The sequence below is a fragment of the Sturnus vulgaris genome, chromosome 3 (assembly GCF_052056855.1).
Source record: "Sturnus vulgaris isolate bStuVul1 chromosome 3, bStuVul1.hap1, whole genome shotgun sequence".
Classification (NCBI taxonomy): Eukaryota; Metazoa; Chordata; class Aves; order Passeriformes; family Sturnidae; genus Sturnus; species Sturnus vulgaris.
In genome coordinates, this window is record NC_142245.1 from 113,197,165 (window position 1) to 113,218,153 (window position 20,989).

A 20,989-nucleotide genomic window follows, 5' to 3' on the forward strand; every position below is an offset into this window, starting at 1 on the left:
GGGGCTGTGTGTGTGTGTGTAAGAACATATTCTGTAATTAGGGAAGGATCATTTCCTATAGAATGTGCAAACTCAATCTCTGCTTTTTGGTGCTTACCTTAATGAGTAAATTATGTTCCTGACTTGAGTGAGTTTTAGCCGTGCCTGTTTGCAAGTCTTAGCTCCTCAAATTCTACCATGATGTCCCTGGCTAAGCAAAATAAAGAGTTTTCAGGCTTAATTTTGCTGAGCCATGGCAAGAAAAACCAAAAGTGTCCTGGGCTGCATGAGGCAGAGCAGAGCCAGCAGGTCAGGAGAGGAGATGCTGCTCTGCTCAGCACTGCTGAGGCCACATGGACAGTGTTCTGTGCAGTTCTCACCTCCCCAGTAGGATGAGGGATTTCTGGAATGAGGCTGGGACTCTCCAGCCTGGGGAGCAGAAGGCTCAGAGGGATTTTATTTTATCATTGTTTAGAAACACCTGATAGGAAGTCATGAGGATAAAGGCTCAGTTTCTTCAGCAGGGGCAACTGGCAGAACAAATTAAAACATGTGAAATTCCATCAGGGCAGTGGATTTAAACTGCCAGAGGGCAGGGTTGGATGGGATATTGAGAAGAAATTCTTCCATGTGAGGATGGTGAGGTTCTGGCACAGGTTGCCCAGAGAAGCTGGGACTTGGAAGTGTCCAAGGCCAGGTTGGACAGGGCTGGAAGTAATTTGGGAGGGTGGAAGGTCCCTGTCCATGGCAGGGGGTTGGAACTGGCTGATCTTTCAGGTCACTTCCAACCCAAACCATTCCATAATTCTGGATTTGTGAAACACTGCAGAGACTTTGCTATGGAGACATAAAAATCCAACTGGACACAGTCCTGGATGATCTGCTCAGCTGAGAGTGCTTGAGCAGGGCTTGAACTTGGTGATCCCAGGAGGTCCCTCCCAACCTCAACCATTCTGTGATTCTGAACCCTAGAAAGGAGAATCCAACCAATTGGAACTCTTCCCAAATTCTTACTAATGGAGGCATGCTCTAGAATATTAAATACAATAAGGCAGCTCTTCTCTTCTTCCTCTCCAGATTTTGGAGTTCAGGAAAGAAAAGACAGGCCCTGGAAATCTTGTGGGAATTGATCCCTCAGGAGGATTGAAATCTGGTGGATTTACATGGAAATGGAGGCAAAGGTTGAACATCTGTAAAACAGAGGTTTGGGGTCAGAGATGTGGTTGATATTCAGGGATTCCAGCCTTTAATTCTACCCTTTACACAAATGGAAATGTCTTGCTCTTAGTATCCCGTAGACTTTATCAAAATTGGTTTGACCCAGGCTCATTTCTTTTAAATAAAACATTAAGGATGAGCCAGGCAGTGTTTTCCAGAAAAGCCACCAAGACAGTGTCACTGCAGATCATTGTAACGTCACCCAGATCTCTGACAAACAGCTTTTTTTAGCTGCTTTAATAGGATGAATCAGGAGTCTGGGTAGAGCTCATCAACAGCTCTCAATATCTGTTTTAAAGAGAAGTGATTGATGGAAAATGTCAGGTCACAGTGAGCCTTGGGCCCTGGGAGAAGCAGTTTACCAACATTGAACTGCAATAATTAAATGCACGGGGGAATTAGATTAGAAAGAGCAAAAGCACCAAGTCACTGCTGAGAAGTGGGATGAGGCAAGTGGGATTTTTCTGTTGACAGATGATTTGACTTTGCAAAAGCTGCTGGGATCTGGATGAGGAACCATTGTGGATGCTGAGTTATAGATTTGTCTTGAGCAGCAGAGGAGCTCTGTTCCAGTGTGTACAGAATTACCTTCAGCTGCCCTGCACCTTCTCTGTGTCATCCTGCTGTGACTGAGGTGTTGTGTCCTGCAGGTGTGGGTCCTCCAACCACAGACTGGCAGCAACAGGACAAATCGGTGATTTTGCACCTCAGAACCAAACCGGTTTTCTCCAAAAGTGTAACAGTAGATGGCAGCAGATGCTGCAGGATGTGCTGCACCTCTAACTCTGGCTGATTTCCTTTTCTTTTAAAGGTTGTGTCATAACAAACAAACAAAGGTGTATCTTCCAGAACCTCCTTTTCCCCACGCTGAGGTGAGTCTTGTTCACTTTCTGGATAACAGTCCACACAATGTAGCTGTCGTTTTTCTGATGAACCCTTCTACAGCTATTTAAGTTTTGTTGAATTTTTCATAAAAGTGTTGTTTTCCTTTGCTTTCTGTGATGAATTTGGGAGCGTGGGGGAGGAATGAGTGATGGTGTTCCCTAAACTCCAAAATTACCCTGTTTATTCCAGCCTGTCACTTGCACAGGCTGGCCTGGTTCACTCCTTCCCCCACAGAATGAGATCTGGTGTGGGATATTTGCTCTTACCAACTGCAACCACCAGCATTCCCTTTGTCCAAGCAGTTTATTTCCAAGTCTGTGAAACTAAGAGCTTATTATCAGAGACAGCTTAGTCATGCCAGCTCCTTCCTCCCTCCCTGAATCAGGCACCATGTCTGCTGCAGGAGGAATGGTATCTTGAAATGGAGATTTTTATATAAAAATTTAAAGTTTGCAGCACTGAGTGCTGTCTGTGGCAATTTTAAATGAAATTACTTGAGCATTGTAATGAAGCAAAAAGGAATGAGGCATCTAAATCTGGAGGATTTCCCTACAACAAAATAATAATTTGAGGAGAAGCTTTAGCCAAGCAGACATTAAATATAACTGATGCCTTCAGAGTTACCTCACGTATCAGGAGAGGAAATTCTCCCCTGGGTAGTTTTCCCACTGAAGTAAACAAGAGGCAGGCTGGGAAAGGAGGAAACAGGACTGAGAATTTAACTGAATCCTGCTCCTGTGAGCCACTGAGCCATTTGGGACATTCAGAAACCTGCCTCTTTTAGCTGCTGTGGTCCAGACTGTTTGATGAGATGTGCAGAGGGGCCATGGCAGGTTTAAGAGCCCAGAAATTCAATGCTTTTACAGACACTGGGTGGTTTTTTTTTTTTCCTCTGAGATATCTCATCCAGGGACTTGTTCTAGAAATTGCCATTCCCCATCATATCTATCATCTGTAGGTGCTTCAAAGGCGTTGTTGGAAGTAGGATCTGTCCAGGAGCCCTCACTCTTTCCAGATGCTTGAATGTGTTTTGAGCAGGATGTGCAGTGAATTATGTATAATCTGTTACCAAGAATAATGTGGACTGCAGGGCAAGCCACCTGTTCACCACTTATTTCATAACCAAAAAATTCATTCCCACTGATAAATCAATTCCAAATTCTCTCAGTACAAGGCTCTGCAGCCTTGCTGCTGGCTGTGCTGTCTGTCTTGCCCTCCATCCTTGCTTTCTGGGGTGTCCTTGTTGATGCACAGTGTCATTGGATTCACTGACAGCCCATATTCTGCTATACAATATCCACTAGAACTGTCAGATTTAAGTGAAAACCCATCCAAAAAAATGAGAAACCAAACATGCAGCTGTCAAAGACTGGATTAATTAACCCATCTTACATGATGGGTCTTTGTGTTTATAGAGTGATAACTCTGTCCTCTAATTCCTGAGACGTTTTATGTTCTCTGGGGGCCTGTTGATTGTGAGATTTTGCCAAATTATTGGAAGAGCTTTGCAAAGAGCTGCTCTGTGCTTCATGTGTAGATCAGGGTAGTTATGCAGGAAAGGCCTCCCAGCAGTGGATCCCAGCTCAGCTTCCCTGCACAGAGGGAGGAATGTGCCTATTCCAGGTGCAGGATGAAACATCCCATGGGATGTCCCTGCCTCGGGTCCCTTGTTAAAGCTCCAAAAATCTCACACCAGACACTGTATTTCATTCACACAGTGTAAAACATCCCTAGAAACTCTTCCCAGCACAATCCTGGGCCTCCACACCCCTCTCCAGGCAGGAGCTTTCCTTACTGGCACTTCAGGGGATTTTTAATGAGTATCAGAAGCAGACAGTGAATGATGGTTTCTATCGGAGAGGTTGTTAGTGGAGAATTGCTTGGCTTTTTTCAAAGTAATGCTAGGCTTGTGCAATGTAACCTGTGCTGAAATTGCCCATCATGAAAAGATGTGCTTAACTGCTCAGTTGTTGGAGGAAAATAGGGAATTACTCAGACATGCCTCTTACTTCTTAGGAAGCATTAATAACATGCCTGGCATGATACATCAGAGAGGGACAGGCCAGGAAATAAGCTTCTAATTATCCACAGAACAAGCCCAGCCCAGCATGCTGCTGGTCCTGAAATTTGATGTTCCTGTTAGTTGTATAAACAGCAAGATTTAAAAACAAAGAAGGCAAAAAAATCCCCCAAATCCTCGATGTTGTCCCTTGTAGCAATGAGATCCTGATGTGTGGTAAAACAGAATAATTCCTTCCTTTAATCAGCTGTGATTGTATTTGGCATTTCACTTAACTATGCCTTTATTATTGTCACAAGAAGGTAAATATAAACATCTTCATTGTTTCTACAATTACTATTTTTATTTCCCCTCACTCTCTGCACTCAGTTGTTTGAAGCTTTTGCATTCTCTCTGCATGGAAATTTTTTGTTTTATGATTTCTGTTGAGTGTTTTGAACTCATTCCTTGATCTGCTCTGCTGACTAAAAGCAGCTCTACAGAGAACCTAAAACATTTCTCCCTCCTTGTTTAACTCCACTTTAATGGAGCAGTAGATGTTCATCTTATCTCCTCCTACACAGTCCTGGTAGTTCTTGTGGTGGCAGTCTGAGTGAACAGGGAATACTTTCCCTCTGTTAGGAACAAGGGATGTGAGCTGAAGTGCTTCAGGTTTGTAGGAATGGATTTGAACATCAGTTCCTGCTAAAGTTAATAAAAATGGAGTGGCCAGGTTCTTGTTGAAGTCTCTCCTGCAGCCTTTTAGTGGTGCACTCACTAAAAGAGCTTCTTTTTAAAAGTGTTTCTGAGGGAAGAGTTGCTCTGACTGCAAAGCCTAAAACTGGAGATCCCAAATATTTGTCAACACAGGCTGGCAAGGCAGGGGGTGGCTTTCACTTCCAAGGCCCTGTAGCCATTTTATATCCAAGGATCAACTGTCTAAATAGGCTCAGATTAAAGCTCCACAATGCCTTGCTGAAATACTGTGGAGCATAAACCAGTCATTTGTTTAGCTTAGATTTGTTATTCTGGTATCCCAGAACCAATGTGTGGTGTCTTAGCAAATTCCATATGGGAATATTCCATCCCAGCACATCCCCACATGAGGAATTAGGGGTCTCCTTGATCATTTTCAAAGGATCCTTGGATCCTTGGGACTCTGCCCCATCCCTTCTGTGGAGGTGGAGGTTTTATGTTTATAAAGGAATGGCTCAATTGTTGGAGCTGAATTGTTCCTCTCTGTTCACTCTTTACAATTTCAGGCTCAAAGATAAGTGAATCCAGACTTCTCTAAATGTCTGCAACAATAAAATTTGAGAGGTAATTTGTATTGATCAGTATTTGTCAGTGGAGGGAGGATTTGGATTTACTGTGCTCTTATTAAGGATTCTGTTAGCAAGATCCAAGAGGAATGGCTGCAAAAACCCTTTTTTCTGACTCAAAAAAGAGCCAGAGTGGGAGTAATATTGATTTTGTGGTCTTAAATACCACTATTTGTCTTCTTCATCCTTGATTCCCTCCTGCATTTACCAGTTCCTGCATAACACATTTAAATAAATACCTGGAATCAGGTGATTGTGGAGTATTATGGTTTGTTTTATAGAATTGTGTTATAAATATTATCATAAAGGAGTTGAGCTCATTGATCCCTTCCAACTCTGGATATTCTATGATAAAATTAGGCCCCTGTTAGTGTTGATCTGATGAAGGGAGTGAGGGAGGTGAAGCAAGAAATGCATTTCTCATTCCCTGATAGGAGCCACATCTGTTCCAAATTCTGGATACAGAGCACACACACACACACACAGACACACACACACAGAGTAAATATCAGTGTATTTTGGCTCACTTCAACAAAGGGTACACAAAGGCTCTGGAGATTTATCCTGTTTATAGCAGCAGTTGCTGACCCTGTAAATCAAGTGTACAGCTTTAAAGGGAAGCACAGAACCATTTGGGAGTTCAGAAAAATGCAGCTCTCACTCTTGATTCAGTACTTTACCAGCCCCTATCTCTTAAGCTTTCAGTCAATAGTGGTTGTTGCTGTAAAAAGATGCTCAGAACGTTGCTTGTGCTTTCCAGAAACCAGACCCCACTGTGGAAATATTGGCTGGCTCACTGCCAGGCATTGGGGTTTGGTGTCCAGGCTGGAGGTCTGACCATGGCACAGCAAAGGTTTACACACCCCGTCTCATCTGGAGCTACAGAAATCCTGCACAAATCATTACAAACTCAGTCCCCTTAATAAGTTAGGAAATTTTGTTGGACCTGTTTTGCAAGTTCAGCTCCATATATTTTTGATGGGGTGATTAGAAGAGACTTTACTGTAGACACTAAAATCCACCAGCTGCTTTCTCACTGGAGTGAGTAGAATGTCTCTAAATTTGTTTTTGTAGCCTTTCACCCCTGCTCTGTCCACCTGTGAGAGTCAGGGATTGTGAGCTGAGCTCTAAAGCATCACCAGACTTATCAGAAAAGATCTGGCAAGATAAAAAGAAAAGATGAAAAAAGAATCATCACCAACGAGCTCCTGCAAACTGGATTAGAGCTCCTGTGTCTTTTTACAAAGCAATAGGAGGGGATTTGAAGCTTCCATAATGCTTTGAAGAAAATACAGCTTTTATGTTGCTGAGCAGTGAATGTTTGTGGAGGTATGGCAGGGAAATGAGCTGTTCACTTTCCACATCCAGTGCTGCTCTCAAATCTTCCCAAAGATCTGAATGCTCCATACAAATAAATGTAATTTGATAGAACCTGTGAAAGAAGATGCTGGAACAACAGTTTGTGGTTTTCAGGGGTGTCTTAGATCAATGCTGGCTGTAGAAATGTCTTTCCTTGACCTCTCTGCCTTCCTTAGAAAAGCTTTCCCCTGGAATGTCACATATCCCACTTAATGTTTGAAATAGAAATCATCCTCCTCTTCCAGTTTACCCAGTTGAAACTGCTCCTGCAATTTCAATTTTGAGACATTTGGCTTCCCTCAAAAAAAAACCAGACCAAAACAAAACACAAACAGAAAAAAGCTTTTTGAGGCCATTTCCTACAAGTTCATTTAAATGTCAGTATTTTATGGATTCAAATTTGTTTTACCCATTGTCTGCTAAGCTGCAGTTTTTATTACTGAAGCTAAGTTTAGATTCTAAACCCTGCACTCCAGATGTGTTAATCAGAAATCTTTACCAGTATAATTGCAGGAATGTTTTTGAGATTCAGTGCCTATCAACTGCCAGAGCAGTTATTGGGTGTTTTGATCCAATTTCCCTCTTGAAGATTAAATAGGAATTAGCTATTACTTGTAAACTGCAGAAAATTTAGTCCAATTTCTACTTCTTCCATGATTCAAGGGTCCAGATGGAAATGATCCATGTGCATCTACAGGACTGTACAATAACCTTGAATTCTGAGGTGCTTTGTGGTGCACAGGTTGCTGAGAATTCTCAGTTTCTCTTCATTTCCATGCAGGGACTTTAGATCAGTCATGGTAAAAATTAACACAGGACAAGGGGAAATGGCCTTAAACTGAAGAGGAGAAGGTTTAGATGAGATATTAAGGGAGAAAATCTTCCCTAAGAGGGTGGGCAGGCCCTGGCACAGATTCCCAGAGAAGCTGTGGCTGCCCCTGGATCCCTGGAAGTGTCCAAGACCAGGCTGGATGGGGCTTGGATCACCCTGGGATAGTGGGAGGTGTCCCTGCCCATGGCAGGGGGTGGAACTGGATGAGCTTTAGGGTTCCTTTCCAACCCAAACCATTCCAGAATTCTATGATTTGTTGGACAGCCCAACCTCCTTTTAAAACTGATTGACAAAGGAAGCCCCCTTCCCTCCCTCACACTCTTTATCTCTGTGGTTTTTCTCTCAGCTGTTCAGTCTGTGATTCCATGTGTTAAATTCTTTGCTTTTTAAACTGTATTTACAGTTATTTTCATGCTGGAGATGGAAGCATATACCTGCCAAAGGAAAACTTGCAAAATTTTGCATGAAAGTGCTTCACAGCCTGCTTATTAAATTGCTTTTTAAGTTGCACCTTGTTTTGCAGATTAGAAAACAGTAGCAGGAAGAAATAAAGCAAAACTCTTTGAAAAGTGCCTTGATAAATAAACTTCTCCATCTTAGTAAAGAAATCTGTTCCACCTGCAGAGCTGATTGCACTGTGTCTGCAAAACATCTTATTGCTCTTAGTTCATGTTTATTGCTGGTTTCAGAGATAGTTAGAGGAAAGGAAAGTCAATCTGTTCTTTTTCAGCAGGTTTGACTTTGTGTGAACCCTTTAGACCAGGGAAGCTCAGCAGCATTCTGCTGAAGGCAAAAGTGCCTGGTACTGCTGTGATGCAAGAAAAGCAGGTTAAACATGAGCCCAGAGCTCTTTGCAGACATGGCAAATAGGAAAAAGGAGCTTATTGTGAATTTGGCAGCTGAGCACTCTGCTCACTCCAGGGAGCTCCAAGCAGGGAGTGTTTGCAGAGTTTCCTCTCAGTCACCATCCTGCTGGTACCAAAGAAGTGAGAGCAAGGACTTGGAGGCCCCATGCTCTCTGACTTCCTTTTCATAACATTTATGACAGTCATGACTAAATTTGTTGGAAAAATCTGAGGGGTATACAGACTCTCTGATGAGTTAGGAATAAATTGTAGAGCATTTATAATGTCATGTAAATAAACACGCTCAAGCACACAGGCATGAAAAGTTGCACTGTCTGGATTTTTGTTTTTCTTTCAGCTCATTCAGACAAACAAATTGAAACATTATCCCAGCATCCATGGAGACTTCAGCAATGACTTCAAGCAGCCCTGTGTTGTGTTCACTGGGCATCCCTCTCTCAGATTTGGGGATGTGGTGCATTTCATGGAGCTGTGGGGAAAATCCAGCTTGAACACTGTTATATTCACAGGTAAGTAAAATGCTGATACCATTATCAAATTAACAGTTTGTGCACTCTGCTTAAATGTGGCCACATCCCTGGGGCTTTAGTCATTTGTTCTGGGACAGAAGTTTTTGACTTCAGTAGGAGCTTATCTAAATTAAGGCCCCGGGACTGGCTGCAGGGACAAATGTAATTATTGTGCCATTTAATTCAGTGTAGCCCTGCAGAGCCAACCTTTGCCATGCAGAGTCCATTCCTGCCACGTCTGAGCAAAATCTTTGTTATGCACAGCAGTAAAATGCCTACAGGAAATTAATTTTTGAATTAAAAGCAGCTGGCTGCAAGTTAAACCCAGGCAAGACCTAATGGATGCTGGTCAGAAAGGAGAAAACTTTTCCATTTTCCAGTGGAACCACAAACCTTTCCTCATCCCTTCTGCCTTTTCATCTTTCAGTGTTTCTAAAGAGGTTTCTGTCCTCTCTGCTGTCCCAGAAGTTGCACCTCACACAGACCTGGCCCAGGGCTCTGAGCTGGTCCTGCCTTTGGGCTGAGCTTTGTTCAGATGCTTTTTGGCTGGCAGACACATTTGTAGCTGAAGGTACAGCTCTGGCTCGTTCCCCACTGGAGCTGTTTCCTTTCTCAGTGCTCAACAGATCTTTTAAGTCCCTCCACTTCTCTCCATCTGCTTCTAGTGCTGACCCTGATTAAAAAATCCTTCAAGGCCTTCCCTGGAGCTGAGGCTCTGTGCAGGTGTGTTTGTACCTGATGTGTCACCCAGACAGAGCCCTGCAGTGGGCATTGCCCTGATCTGGGAAGGTAAAAAATAATCCTTTAGGTCCTTACTCCTGATTTTGTGTCTAAGGTGCTCTGGGATACTGAGAGGTGTGTTCTCTATGACTTAGCCAGGTAAAAAAGGTGTGGATTTTTGGGCAAAGTAATTAGAACTGGGGAAGAGAGCCTTGAGGAACAAATCAAGTCTACTCCCACAGCAAGGGTGGGATGGAGTCCCAGTGTTAATTTTATTTTCCTCCAGTTTTTAGTGAATAGGAAAGCTGCTGGAAAGCACAAAACCTGAAGAAAAGAGGGCTGGGAAAGGATTATTTCCTTCTTCTTTCTTTTTTTAACTGTAGACTCAAGGCCAGTGACAAGCAAGTCCCTTTGACTCTTTCACGATATTGGCACCAAAAAGTGTGACAGTGTCATGATACTGTTAAGGCAATTTGGGGATATTTAGAATGTATAATTAACCCTATTCAGTGAGGGGGGAGATATGAGGGGGTTCCTGCAGGGAACTTAAATCCATACTATTTTTGTGCTGGAAAATGGTGCAATGTAGCACTAAAGGTAGAGCTGCTGCAGTGCCCATCCCTCCTGACCTTTGAGGCAGTTCAGGAGACATGCCCTAATTACAGTAATTGGATAAAATTGCAATGTGGATATGCATTGTCTTGGAAATGGTGAATTGTACTCCAGTGAAGACTTCAATGAAAGCAGAGTTTGCAGAGCCTTTGCTGGGGTGTGTATTCCATGAATCCCCGGGGAGCCAGTGGCATTAATCACGTTGTGAATGTGCTGCCCAGGGTGTCAGGAATTGGCTTTTCATGGCAGGAACTCTTCCTCTTCTGGAAGGAGAGGCAATTGACCTTTCTGTGTGAGATCCTAATCCTTCAGTGAACTGAGGCAATCGAGCACTTCTGTCAAAGCCTGGCCCTGGCAGGTTGTAAAGGAATTAAAATGTCACTCCTGCCAACCTGGGGGTGCAGCAGGTCACAGTCTTGGAGATTCATTCCCAATTTGTACTTAGTGAAACTCCAGTTGGAAGCTGCTTTAGTTGGGTGACTTTTGAGTGCACGGTGATTCCAGATGCTTGTGGGGTTTGTTTTTTTTTTCCTGAATTCGTGTTTTTTGTTTCTCTCGGTGGGCACATCCACTGGGCAGGATGGTGCTACTGCCTTATGACTGTTTAGTCCTAAGCCTATTTCCTTATGGTTGTCTCAGCTGGAACTACCACAGGGTTTAGTGCTGGTTTGGCAGTTGGACTTGATGACCTTAGAGTTTTTTTCCAGCCTAAATGATTCTATGTCTATAGAAATTCCTAGCAGATTAAATTCTCCTTTTCTTTTCCAGTGAAAATCTGAAGCATCTCCACTGATGCCACTGATTTCCATTATTTAATTACTTTTCTGTTTCAAGCTAAAATCTCCTGTAGATATGAAAGAGCCCCAGTCCATTGGAGCAGTGTGTGAGAGCAGATGATGTTGTAGCTTTTCCTGTGAAAAAATCCTGGTTTCTTTTAATTAGAACCTTTAAACTCCAGACCATCCTACATTGTTAATGAACACTGCTTGTTTAGTCCATAGGAACCAGTCAGTCTCCACATTTCCAATCTATAATGTAAAAAACAATGACAAGAATATAAATTCAAGCAGCCAGGACCTGGCTGTGAAGGAACTGTGGTGCTGCTTTGTTGCTGGTGTCACCTGCAGACATCACTGCTGGAGCACTATTGAGGAGATTATTGATTAAAAATATCGAATACCACTAAGCCACAAAGAAATTCTAGGAGAAGACACGGTATAAAGAAGTCTCCTTTAAAAACCAGCTCCCTGGGAGATGTAAAAACAGCTCATGCACGTCAGTGCTGTACAGTGGAAGGTTTTATAAGTCAGTGTCACACAGCAGTAAATCAGGAGTCTTGGGGGGAAAGCAAAAGACCTGTAATTCTGTCAGGAAAAGTCAATATGTGTCCTTGACAAGCACTTGCTGCCCTCAGACAGGTGACTTTGGGATTTTGGATTCCCTGTGTTCTGTTTTTAATATTCTAAATCTCCAAGTCCCATGTTAAGATCCCTCCACTAGAATGTCTCCCTTTTCCAAGGCTCTCCTGTCCTAATTAGGAGTTCAGAGAGGCTTTGGGCTGGATTTAATATGGGATTCCTCCATGTCTGTGCATTCTCTGAACCTGCTGATTCAGAAATGCTGAATAGGTGCTGCCTCAAATCTCTGTGTCCTCCACAACTCCAGATGGGATGGAAAACCTCCCTTCTGGTAACTTTTTAAATTTCATTTTTACAATTTCACGGCACATCTCTAGCAGAGAACCTCTGCCTGACTTAAGCTTTCTCTTTTCACCTAATGACTTTTTCAATGCTCTGTCATTTAACCCTAACTGATCACTGATCATTCTTCAACTACCAACTTTCTCAGTATTCCTATTTTTACATTTTTATTTATTGTTATTAAACCTAACTCACATAAAATGCCATTTTTACATCGATATTTTTAGGCTTTGTTTCATTGCCACCACCACATCAGCTTTTAACGTGGCTTTTTGCCCAGAGTAATTTTTATTTCATGTTTGTGGATTTATGTGCACATCCTTGTACAACACTCATTTTTTGTTAATATTTCTCTCTTTAACGTTCCCAGGCAGCTACTCTGACAATTGCTTTAAACTTGGGGAAATTATCCTTTTGGCAGTTCCAAACATTTGTATCATTGCCTGGTGCCATGTTCTGTTCTCTCAGGGTAAATATCCCCACATTGTGCTCAGTGGTGCTTAGCCAGCAGCAGATTTTGAGATTTTGAGATTTTTAGGTGAGCTATTAACTTGTCTTTTTGTTGAATGTCACACTGGTGCTGAACTTCCTCTGGTAATGTTTGAAGGAGATTTTTTTTCTTGCTGTCTGCTTGAGAAATCCAACCAGTGCTCTGCTCTGCTGCCATGTCAGAACATCCAAGATGGATTTTTTAAATCTAGACTGGAGACTTTGAATTTCAGTTTCCTTTAAGTTCATCCTTTCACAGCCTCAGCAGGTCCCAGAGAATTCCTCCTGCTGTGCTCCAGACAGGTTTGAACTGCACTTCACTCTGCCTGATGTCATTTGAGGCCCTGTGGTTCAGGATAATCCAGCAGATGAGATTTTCATGCATCCCTTTCTTTTTTCCCATTTTTTACTTATCAAACTAATACCAGTTCTTTTTTCTCCAGCATTCCCTTTGTCCCATCTATCCCACAACTGTCAGGGAGACAGGGATGGCATAATCTTTTCCATACCATTAGTTGGTGACCCCCAGAATCAAGAGGTTACCTGTATCCTACACTGTGTCACCTGAGATCTACATTTGTCATTCACCAGAAAAATAATGGGTTTTTTTCTGTAGTATTTTCAGTGTTTTATTACTCTCTGTGGGAGTAAAAGCCCATTCAGTGTCTGACTTTTCCCTGGCAAACCTCTAATCCAGTAATAAAAGAGCCTTTGGTTTCCCACCAGTCTAAACCTGGCTCTTAGATACAAAAGAATAAATTGATATATATTTATATATCAAGATACCATCTTTATGCTGCATTTTTGTCATAGTGAAAACCAACTTGTCATTTGGATTACCTTACAAGACTCAAAATGTCTACATTTTGCCTTCCTTTACAGGGTCTGATTAAAAGTAAGAGATGATGTTTTTGTCTTGATTAAATTTGTTCTAAAAATCATGCAATAATGTGTTCAAATGAAATAGTATTGCTGTGTTGCTTGATTAAGATAAGATTAATTGTGGGCGTAATTTTCATCAAATTAATTGAAAATAATGGGTGAGGGGAGGAGGAAGGGAAGAGAAATCTGTAACAGAATTAACATTGAGCAACAGCTCTGAGTAAACTGGAATTAGAGAGGAATTGGGCAGTTTTTGTTGTTTAATGAGCTTTAAATGTTTTCACCATTTCTCTTTCCAGAACCTGATTTCTCTTACCTGGATGCCTTGGCTCCCTATCAGCCCTTGGCAATGAAATGTGTTTACTGTCCCATTGACACAAGACTCAACTTTATTCAAGTGTCTAAATTACTCAAAGAAGTCCAGGTAATGAATTTTCTCTTGGCTTTTCTTGTGTTTCTTCACACAGCTGAAATTAAATGAATGAATTGTGAGCAAATGTTGCATTAAACAGAAATGGAGACAACACCCAGATCTTTTCCCATGAAGAGGACCCAGTATTGAGCTCTGCTTTAGGAGAGGTCTAAGAAAAAGAAAGTTCTTGTAGTATCTACTGTTCCCCCTTGATTCTTTGGGGTTTTAGTGGCCCATCCCATTTGTTTTTATTAAAATTTGCTCTCTGACTCATGACATAATTAAAATAATAACCAGATTTTTTTTCTGGCTGAGTTTTTCTCTGTCTTCTATCTTGCTGAACTCTGAAATACACATTTTTCCAAACCTCTTAGCAATGCCTGCATCACTTTATCTCATTGTTCTGCAGCCTGGCTTGTCACTGCAAACTGATAGTGATGCCCTGGGTTTTAGCTTTTATATTTTTCAGAATCTCTGCTACTTAGTGTGTAACTCTGAAATGTCATATCAGGTGTTAGTAAGGTCTCTTGACAGGGTAGTCAGACAAAACAATCCCTTCCTAGCTAGAAAATCAAGGACAACTGGTACCCAAAAAGCAGAAACAACAGGGAAGGAAAAGGGGCAGGCCAGGGGGGCTGAGACTTCATAGCCTGGGGCTGTGCTTGGATAATTGACCCCAATGTGTGGGTGAACCAAAACTTATCAAAGTGTAAAAACTCATGACTGGGATCCATCTTGGATTTGATTTGGGTGTAGCCCTGCCAGGCTCTTGCACTGCCCAAAGTGTGTCCTTTCAGTAAATTCCTATTTTATTCCTTTTGCCCTGTCTAGTCTCTATTCCAGGTCAGCCTTTTCAGGCAACAAAAGAACTGCCACTTCCTGGCTTTGGATAAATATTTCCTTCCATGTTACTGATGTGTTGTGCTGTCTTCAGGGCAGCTTGCAGAACCACTGGTTTCTTCTTTGGCTTTCTTAAACCCTGCAGTGGCAACCAGCGTGTTTATGCTTTGTTAACATATAGCTGGAAAATTGGAGCTGGAAAACTCCAGGAGTTGTTTTTGCAGCCTTGATTATTGACAGCCAAGATTTCTGCAGCTTCACATGTTGACACTTGAGATGGTCTCCACCACTGTTGCCATTTCCTTCCAGTTTATCTGACAAAGATTTGGGAGAAAAAGCTATGTAATATTTTTATTTTTTTCCTCTCCTTGCGACAAATATCAAAGTGCCGATTAAAGCCATAAATTCCCGGCGGGTCACCTCTCTGCATTCAACTCCTACTCCTGGAGCAGTTGATTGAGGTTCTGATGAGAATCCCACAATGTTTTTTTTTTTTTTTTTTACAGCCCCTGCACGTGGTGTGCCCTGAGCAGTACACGCAGCCCCCTCCCACGCAGTCGCACCGCACAGACCTGATGATTGACTGCCAGCCCCCGGCCATGTCGTACCACCGCGCCGAGGTGCTCACGCTGCCCTACAAGCGCCGCTACGAGAAGATCGAGATCATGCCCGATGTGAGTGCAGGGCACAGGGTGGGGTTCCTGCTCACGCAGTCAAATTCCAGCCCTGCTGCCTCTGGGAAGTCATGGAATTATAAAGTTGCTGTGGTTGGAGAAGGTCTGTAAGGTCATGGAGTTGTGCTGGTGGCCGGTGCCACGCCGCTGTGGTTGGCATCAAGTGTCGCTTCCAGGGGTGGGGACTCCTCCACATCCCTTTCCATGAAGGAGTTGTTCCAAATATCCAACTTAAACCTCCTCTGGTGCTGCTCAAGGCTGTTTCCTCTGTCCCTGTTCTCTGGGAGCTCAACCCCCCTCCACCCCTGCTGCCCCTCCTGTCAGGGAGTTGTGCAGAGCCACAAGGTCCCCCCGAGCCTCCTTTTCTCCAGGCTGAGCCCCTTTCCCAGCTCCCTCAGCCACTCCTGGTGTTCCAGTCCCTTTCCCAGCTCCCTCAGCCTCTCCTGGTGCTCCAGCCCCTTCCCCAGCTCTGTTCCTTTCCCTGGACACCATCCAGCCCCTCAATGTCCTTCTTGTCAGGGGGGACCCAGAACTGCTCTCAGGACTGAGGTGCAGCCTCAGAACTAAAGGTATTTGTCCTAATTATGTCTTATGGCTGGGATTTACAGTTGATCTCACCATGTAAAGCACATTCTGTCAACTAGACAAGCATTTTGAGTGATAATTTCACTCTATAAACTAATGGGAACTGAAAAAACAACCATTGGCTGTCTGAGAGAGCTGTTCAGCCTGGATAAGAGACCATAGAGCCCCTTCCAGTGCCTAAAGGGGCTCCAGGACCTAAAGGTGCTCCAGGAGAGCTGGAGAGGGACTTGGGATAAGGGATGGAGGGACAGGACAGAGGGAATGGTTCCCACTGGGAAAGGGGAGATTAGGGTGGGAACTTGGGAAGGAATTCCTGGCTGGGAGGGTGGGGAGGGGCTGGGCTGGGCTGGGCTGGAATTCCCAGAGAAGCTGTGGCTGCCCCTGGATCCCTGGAAGTGTCCAAGGCCAGGTTGGAGCAACGTGAGATAGTGGAAGGTGTCAGGATTGGAGTGGGATGACCTTTAAGGTTCCTTCCAACCCAAACCATTCCATGACTCTGTGATTGTGAGCAGGCAAAAACTCTGTTCAGGTGAGTTGTCCTTTGCAAGAAAATCCCACCTCACAAGACAAACAGTGATCTCTGCCATGAGTGAAGCAACCAGTCACCTCCAGTTTCAATATGAGGAAGTTTTAGGCACAACATTTTGAATTAGTGCTCCAGGACCATGGAAAGGATCCAGAGAATCTAGAATTGTAGCCAGGAGTTGTTTTTCTCCTTCCCCAAATTCACCTGCTGTTAGAAATACCCTTTCCATTAAGGCTCTGTTTTCAGTCATGTTAAAGAAGCAGTGAAAAGGCTCATTTGTATTCCAACCATTTCCATAAATGGTTAATTCCTACAGGCTGCAGGAGCCCAGCAGGTTAATGGATTGCTTGTAGCCATCTAAAATGTGGATTACTTATCCCCACAACATCTATTAATGATTTATTAACCCTGTAAGTCAAATCCAAATGTACCCATATTACCAAGGGTGACCCATATTCTGACAGACACGAGCTTAAAATATTTTTTTGACAATCCAATCAGCACAAATGTGTCCTTGGATCAAAGGTGACAGTGGCTTTTTGCAAGCAGACATTACTGCCCTTTGGAAACTGGAATATTGAGTGACTTTTCATTGGAGTGTAGAAGGAAGAAGCATCCTTTAGATGAGCCAAATATGAAGTGCAGAACTGAGACCCACATAACAAATCCCTCAGCCAGCCCACAACACCCACTGCCACCATTTCACACCATTTCTGTGAGGAGCCTGCCCAGCCCACTGCTTGGAGACAAGAAGGCTTTAATTACAAAATATGCTTGGCTGCAGCTCCATCCTGCCATGTATATTTAATTGTTTGGGAAATTTGCATGTTTATTGGATCCCATTAAACCTGAGATTGGTGAAATGTGGCTTCAATTCACCAACATGAAAGCAATCCTGAGTTCAGAGTGCAGGGAGCCAGCCTGGGGCTCACTGATTATTCAAATTCCACTGAAGCTTTGGGTTTCCACCTAAACTGTGGGGTGGAACTGAGCCTTTGTGTGAGAGCCTGTCCTTTGTGTCAGCCTCTGAAGGGACTGGATTCCAGCCCTCCCTGCACTTCCCAAAGCTGCTGGGAGGGAGGGAATGTGGCATTCACCAACCTGGGAAAAGCAAGGTGGTTTCTATTGCATTCCCTTTAACTTGGAGAGGTCCAGCAGAAATCGGGGAAAAGGACAGAAATTACCTTTTTTTCTCCTCCCCTAACAAATAACATCCAATTCTATTCACACAGGGGTCCTAATTTGAGAGCTAACCATGCTCAGGGAGGAGAAATAGCTTGTGATTGTCCATATCCAAGGATTCTGATTGTTCAGCCTGAGAAGGCTCTGGGATGATCTTTCAGCACCTGAGGGGAGCTCCAGGAAAGCTGGAGAGGGATTTTGGACAAGGGGTGGAGTGCCAGGATAAGGGGGAATGGCTTCCCACTGCCACAGGGCAGGGTTAGATGGGATACTGGGGACAAATTCTTCCCTGTGAGGGTGAGGAGACCCTGGCACAGGGTGCCCAGAGAAGCTGGGGCTGCCCCTGGATCCCTGGCAGTGTCCAAGGCCAGGCTGGATGGGGCTTGGAGCAGCCTGGGATAGTGGGAAGTGTCCCTGCCCATGGCAGGGGGTGGCACTGGATGAGTTTTAAGGTTCCTCCCAACCCAAATCCCAAATTCTGGGATTTCCCTGGTTCCAAAGCTGCTCTTCACAACTCCTTGCAAAAACTGCTTGTTCTGTAGTGATGCTCCTGCAAAGACTCCTGAGAGCAGGGCTGTGCTTCAGGACTGTTAACAGGATGCCATTCCTCAGCTCTGAGATATGCAGATCATCCTCCAAAAGAGGATCTTGCTCTTGCTTTTTAAGGGAACTACATGGTCCTGGTAAAAAATGGATGCAGCTTCCCCTTCTGCTGAGTGGGTTGTGCAAGACAGATTTCAGACATGATGGATGGGGCTCCCTGGTGTGGGAGTATTTGCTGCTTAATGTTCCCTTTTCAGTAGTTTAGGGTTCCTGAATATAGAAATTTCTGTACTGCAAGGAAAGGGCATTTATTTAATATGGGCTCCTACCAGCCCTGGGGTTCTGTACAGGCTCAAGTGGCAATTGGAAAGGGTATTTTATAGCTCCTGGAAACCTTGCAATGGCTTCTTATTTGTCAAAACCATGTTAGCCTGAAATGGAATGATGAAATCCACCCTGGAAAAACCAGTAATTGCTACATCTGCTGCAGGGCTGGGATTTGTGTGTGAAGTAAACCTAAAAATCTCATAAAAGAATGGCTGCTGCAGTGAAGTCCTGATCAGGACCCTCTCCTGACATCTCCAGGATGTCAGAACTTTTCACAGCTCAAAGTTCTTCCTGGATTCTTCCAGCTTTTGAAAACCAAAGGGTTGGCTCAGCATGGCTCCACTCATTGCAGGCTGATGCTGTGGTAGAGTGAAATTTGCTTCCCAAAACTTGCAGCGATGCAGATCCTGGCTTGTCAGACTAATGGAAATTTACTTTTACTGCTGGACCTTGTCTATATTTCAATCACTTCACCGAGGAGCAGAGGCAGGTCAGGCAGGCCTGTTGTGTGATAATGAGATTTACACTCACAGCAGCCTTTGTTTGGAGAGAGTTTTTAACAGTCCCAAGGCATCAGGCTGGAATGGCTCTCCCAGGGATTGTGCAAACCTTTACACTTTAAATAATTTCTTCTCAGCATTTGCCTTTCACTTTAAAAAAAAATATAAAATAAAAATTTTAAAAAGCTTCCTGGAAATTGTCTGCTCACAGGAGAAAGATGGGAAATGGAAAACACTTTCTGGAGCAAACAGATAAAATTAAACAGTAGTGTCTGAGCAAATAAAGTGCCTGCAGTTTAATTACAGCTGAACAATGGTGCAGATCACTCAGTGCCTGCAGCAGACACTTCACTGAGGGCTCTGTGCTTTTCAAATTCTCCATTTGCCAGTTCTTCAGGACACAGCCCAGTCAGGAGAGTGTCAGGGTACAAGGCACAGCCTGACACCAAGTGAAATGATCAGAAAATACTGCAGAGAAGAATTAGAAAAAGAGCCATTATAATTATGGAGCTTTCATCTTGACTCCTTTTCCTTGCTTTTACCTGACATTTCCAACTTCCTTCTGTGTTTCAGGGACTAAGGAGTTTGGAATTCTGTCCTTCTTTCCACCCTCAGCTCATTTTGGTGACCCCACATTATCCAGTCTCTGACCTCTGTGTTCCTTTTTCCCTGACTATTCCCCCTGGGTTCAATGTGCTGTAGCTTCACAAAAAGTAAATGAAAAACCAGTTTAAATGAAATACAGCCAGTTTAAATGAAATACAGCCTGTTTAAATGAAATACAACATTTTTGCTTCTGCTGCTCAGCCCTGCCCCAGCTCCCAGCTCACTGCAGAATTGCCTGGAGTCTCTCTCAGAGTTGGACCTCACCTTTTGACATTCCACCAAAACTGCTCTTTCCCAGCTTTTACCAACTTGCCTCATACAAAGCCAGAACCAGTGCAGATAAATCCCTCTGATTTACATCAGCAGAGCTCACTGCAGCCTTTATTTTCTCCTTAAAAACATCTCCCATCTCACTCTGGTGTCTCTTCTCTCCTGGCCATTCAGCCTGAGAGAATTTTCCTCCCTCCTCTTCTCTTTTGTGGGCTTGGAATGTGTTTTCCTTCATTTCCTTTGCCTTTTTTTGTTGCTGTACCTTTTCTGTGTTTGGTCTTAGCCACAGGTTGTCCTATTTAGTCAGGTGGAACTCAGATGTGCTTTTCTGCTTCCAGCCTGCTTTTGCCTGCCTCTATTAATGTCTAGGTTTGTTTTTTCCTTTCATTTTTGATGGCTTGCTGGAAGATAACACTTTTCTAGCCAGGCACTCAGCTCTCTCTTCCCAGTCAGCTTCAACAACAACATCCCATCGTGACTTGACATTCTGACCCATAAAACAGTTACTATATTTTGAATATTTTGATTTATGCCATTTTTATGTCTTTCAAATGACTCATCTCTTGCATCTGCAAGCTTTACTGCCTTTACTTTGAAGATATTTCATGTCCTTGCTTCCCCTACCTGTCATTTTTCATTCAAATCCAAGCATAATTTCTGCTTCTGCTGGTTCTGTTTTCCACCATCCTTTTGTAAGTTCCTCAAATAACTGTTCCCTGCCTGCTCCCAGGCTCCTGGGGAAGAGCTTCATTAAACAGCCATAAATCTCCTTCATTACACTATTTAAATACTCCTTAAACTGCTTTTTTTTTGGCACAGGATTGACAAAAAGCCAGCGGTTAGAGTTAGTTCTGGGTGGTTAGAGTGAGTTGTGGTGCTTGGAATCCCACCCAGGATTATTCCTTGCTGGTTGGTTGGTGTCTTTGTGGTTTGAGATTTCTCCTGCTCATCTGGAGCCCTGATCCAGTAGCTGCCTGTGGAACATATGCCCATGGAAAAGAAGAGTTTGAATTAATTGCTCAAAACTGCAGACTGCACCTCGTGCTTCTTTTATTTCTTCACTGGACGTTGGCTCTGTGGAAGTCCAAAGGCAAGATCTGGGCTTTTGCAAGTGAGAATAGCAAAACCTTTTAGGTATTCATGGTAGGATTC

The 20,989-nt window shown here is 43.5% G+C and overlaps 1 protein-coding gene across 1 annotated transcript in view; it reads left to right on the plus strand.

Moving 5' to 3' along the window:
* Positions 1-20,989, plus strand: part of INTS9 (integrator complex subunit 9) — a 59,756-nt gene that overhangs the window by 30,763 nt on the left and 8,004 nt on the right. The window contains exons 11-14 of the mRNA XM_014886490.2: positions 2,009-2,069; positions 8,798-8,969; positions 13,672-13,796; positions 15,131-15,298. Coding sequence (XP_014741976.1) covers positions 2,009-2,069; positions 8,798-8,969; positions 13,672-13,796; positions 15,131-15,298 — 526 coding nt within the window. The remainder of the gene's footprint in view (positions 1-2,008; positions 2,070-8,797; positions 8,970-13,671; positions 13,797-15,130; positions 15,299-20,989) is intronic.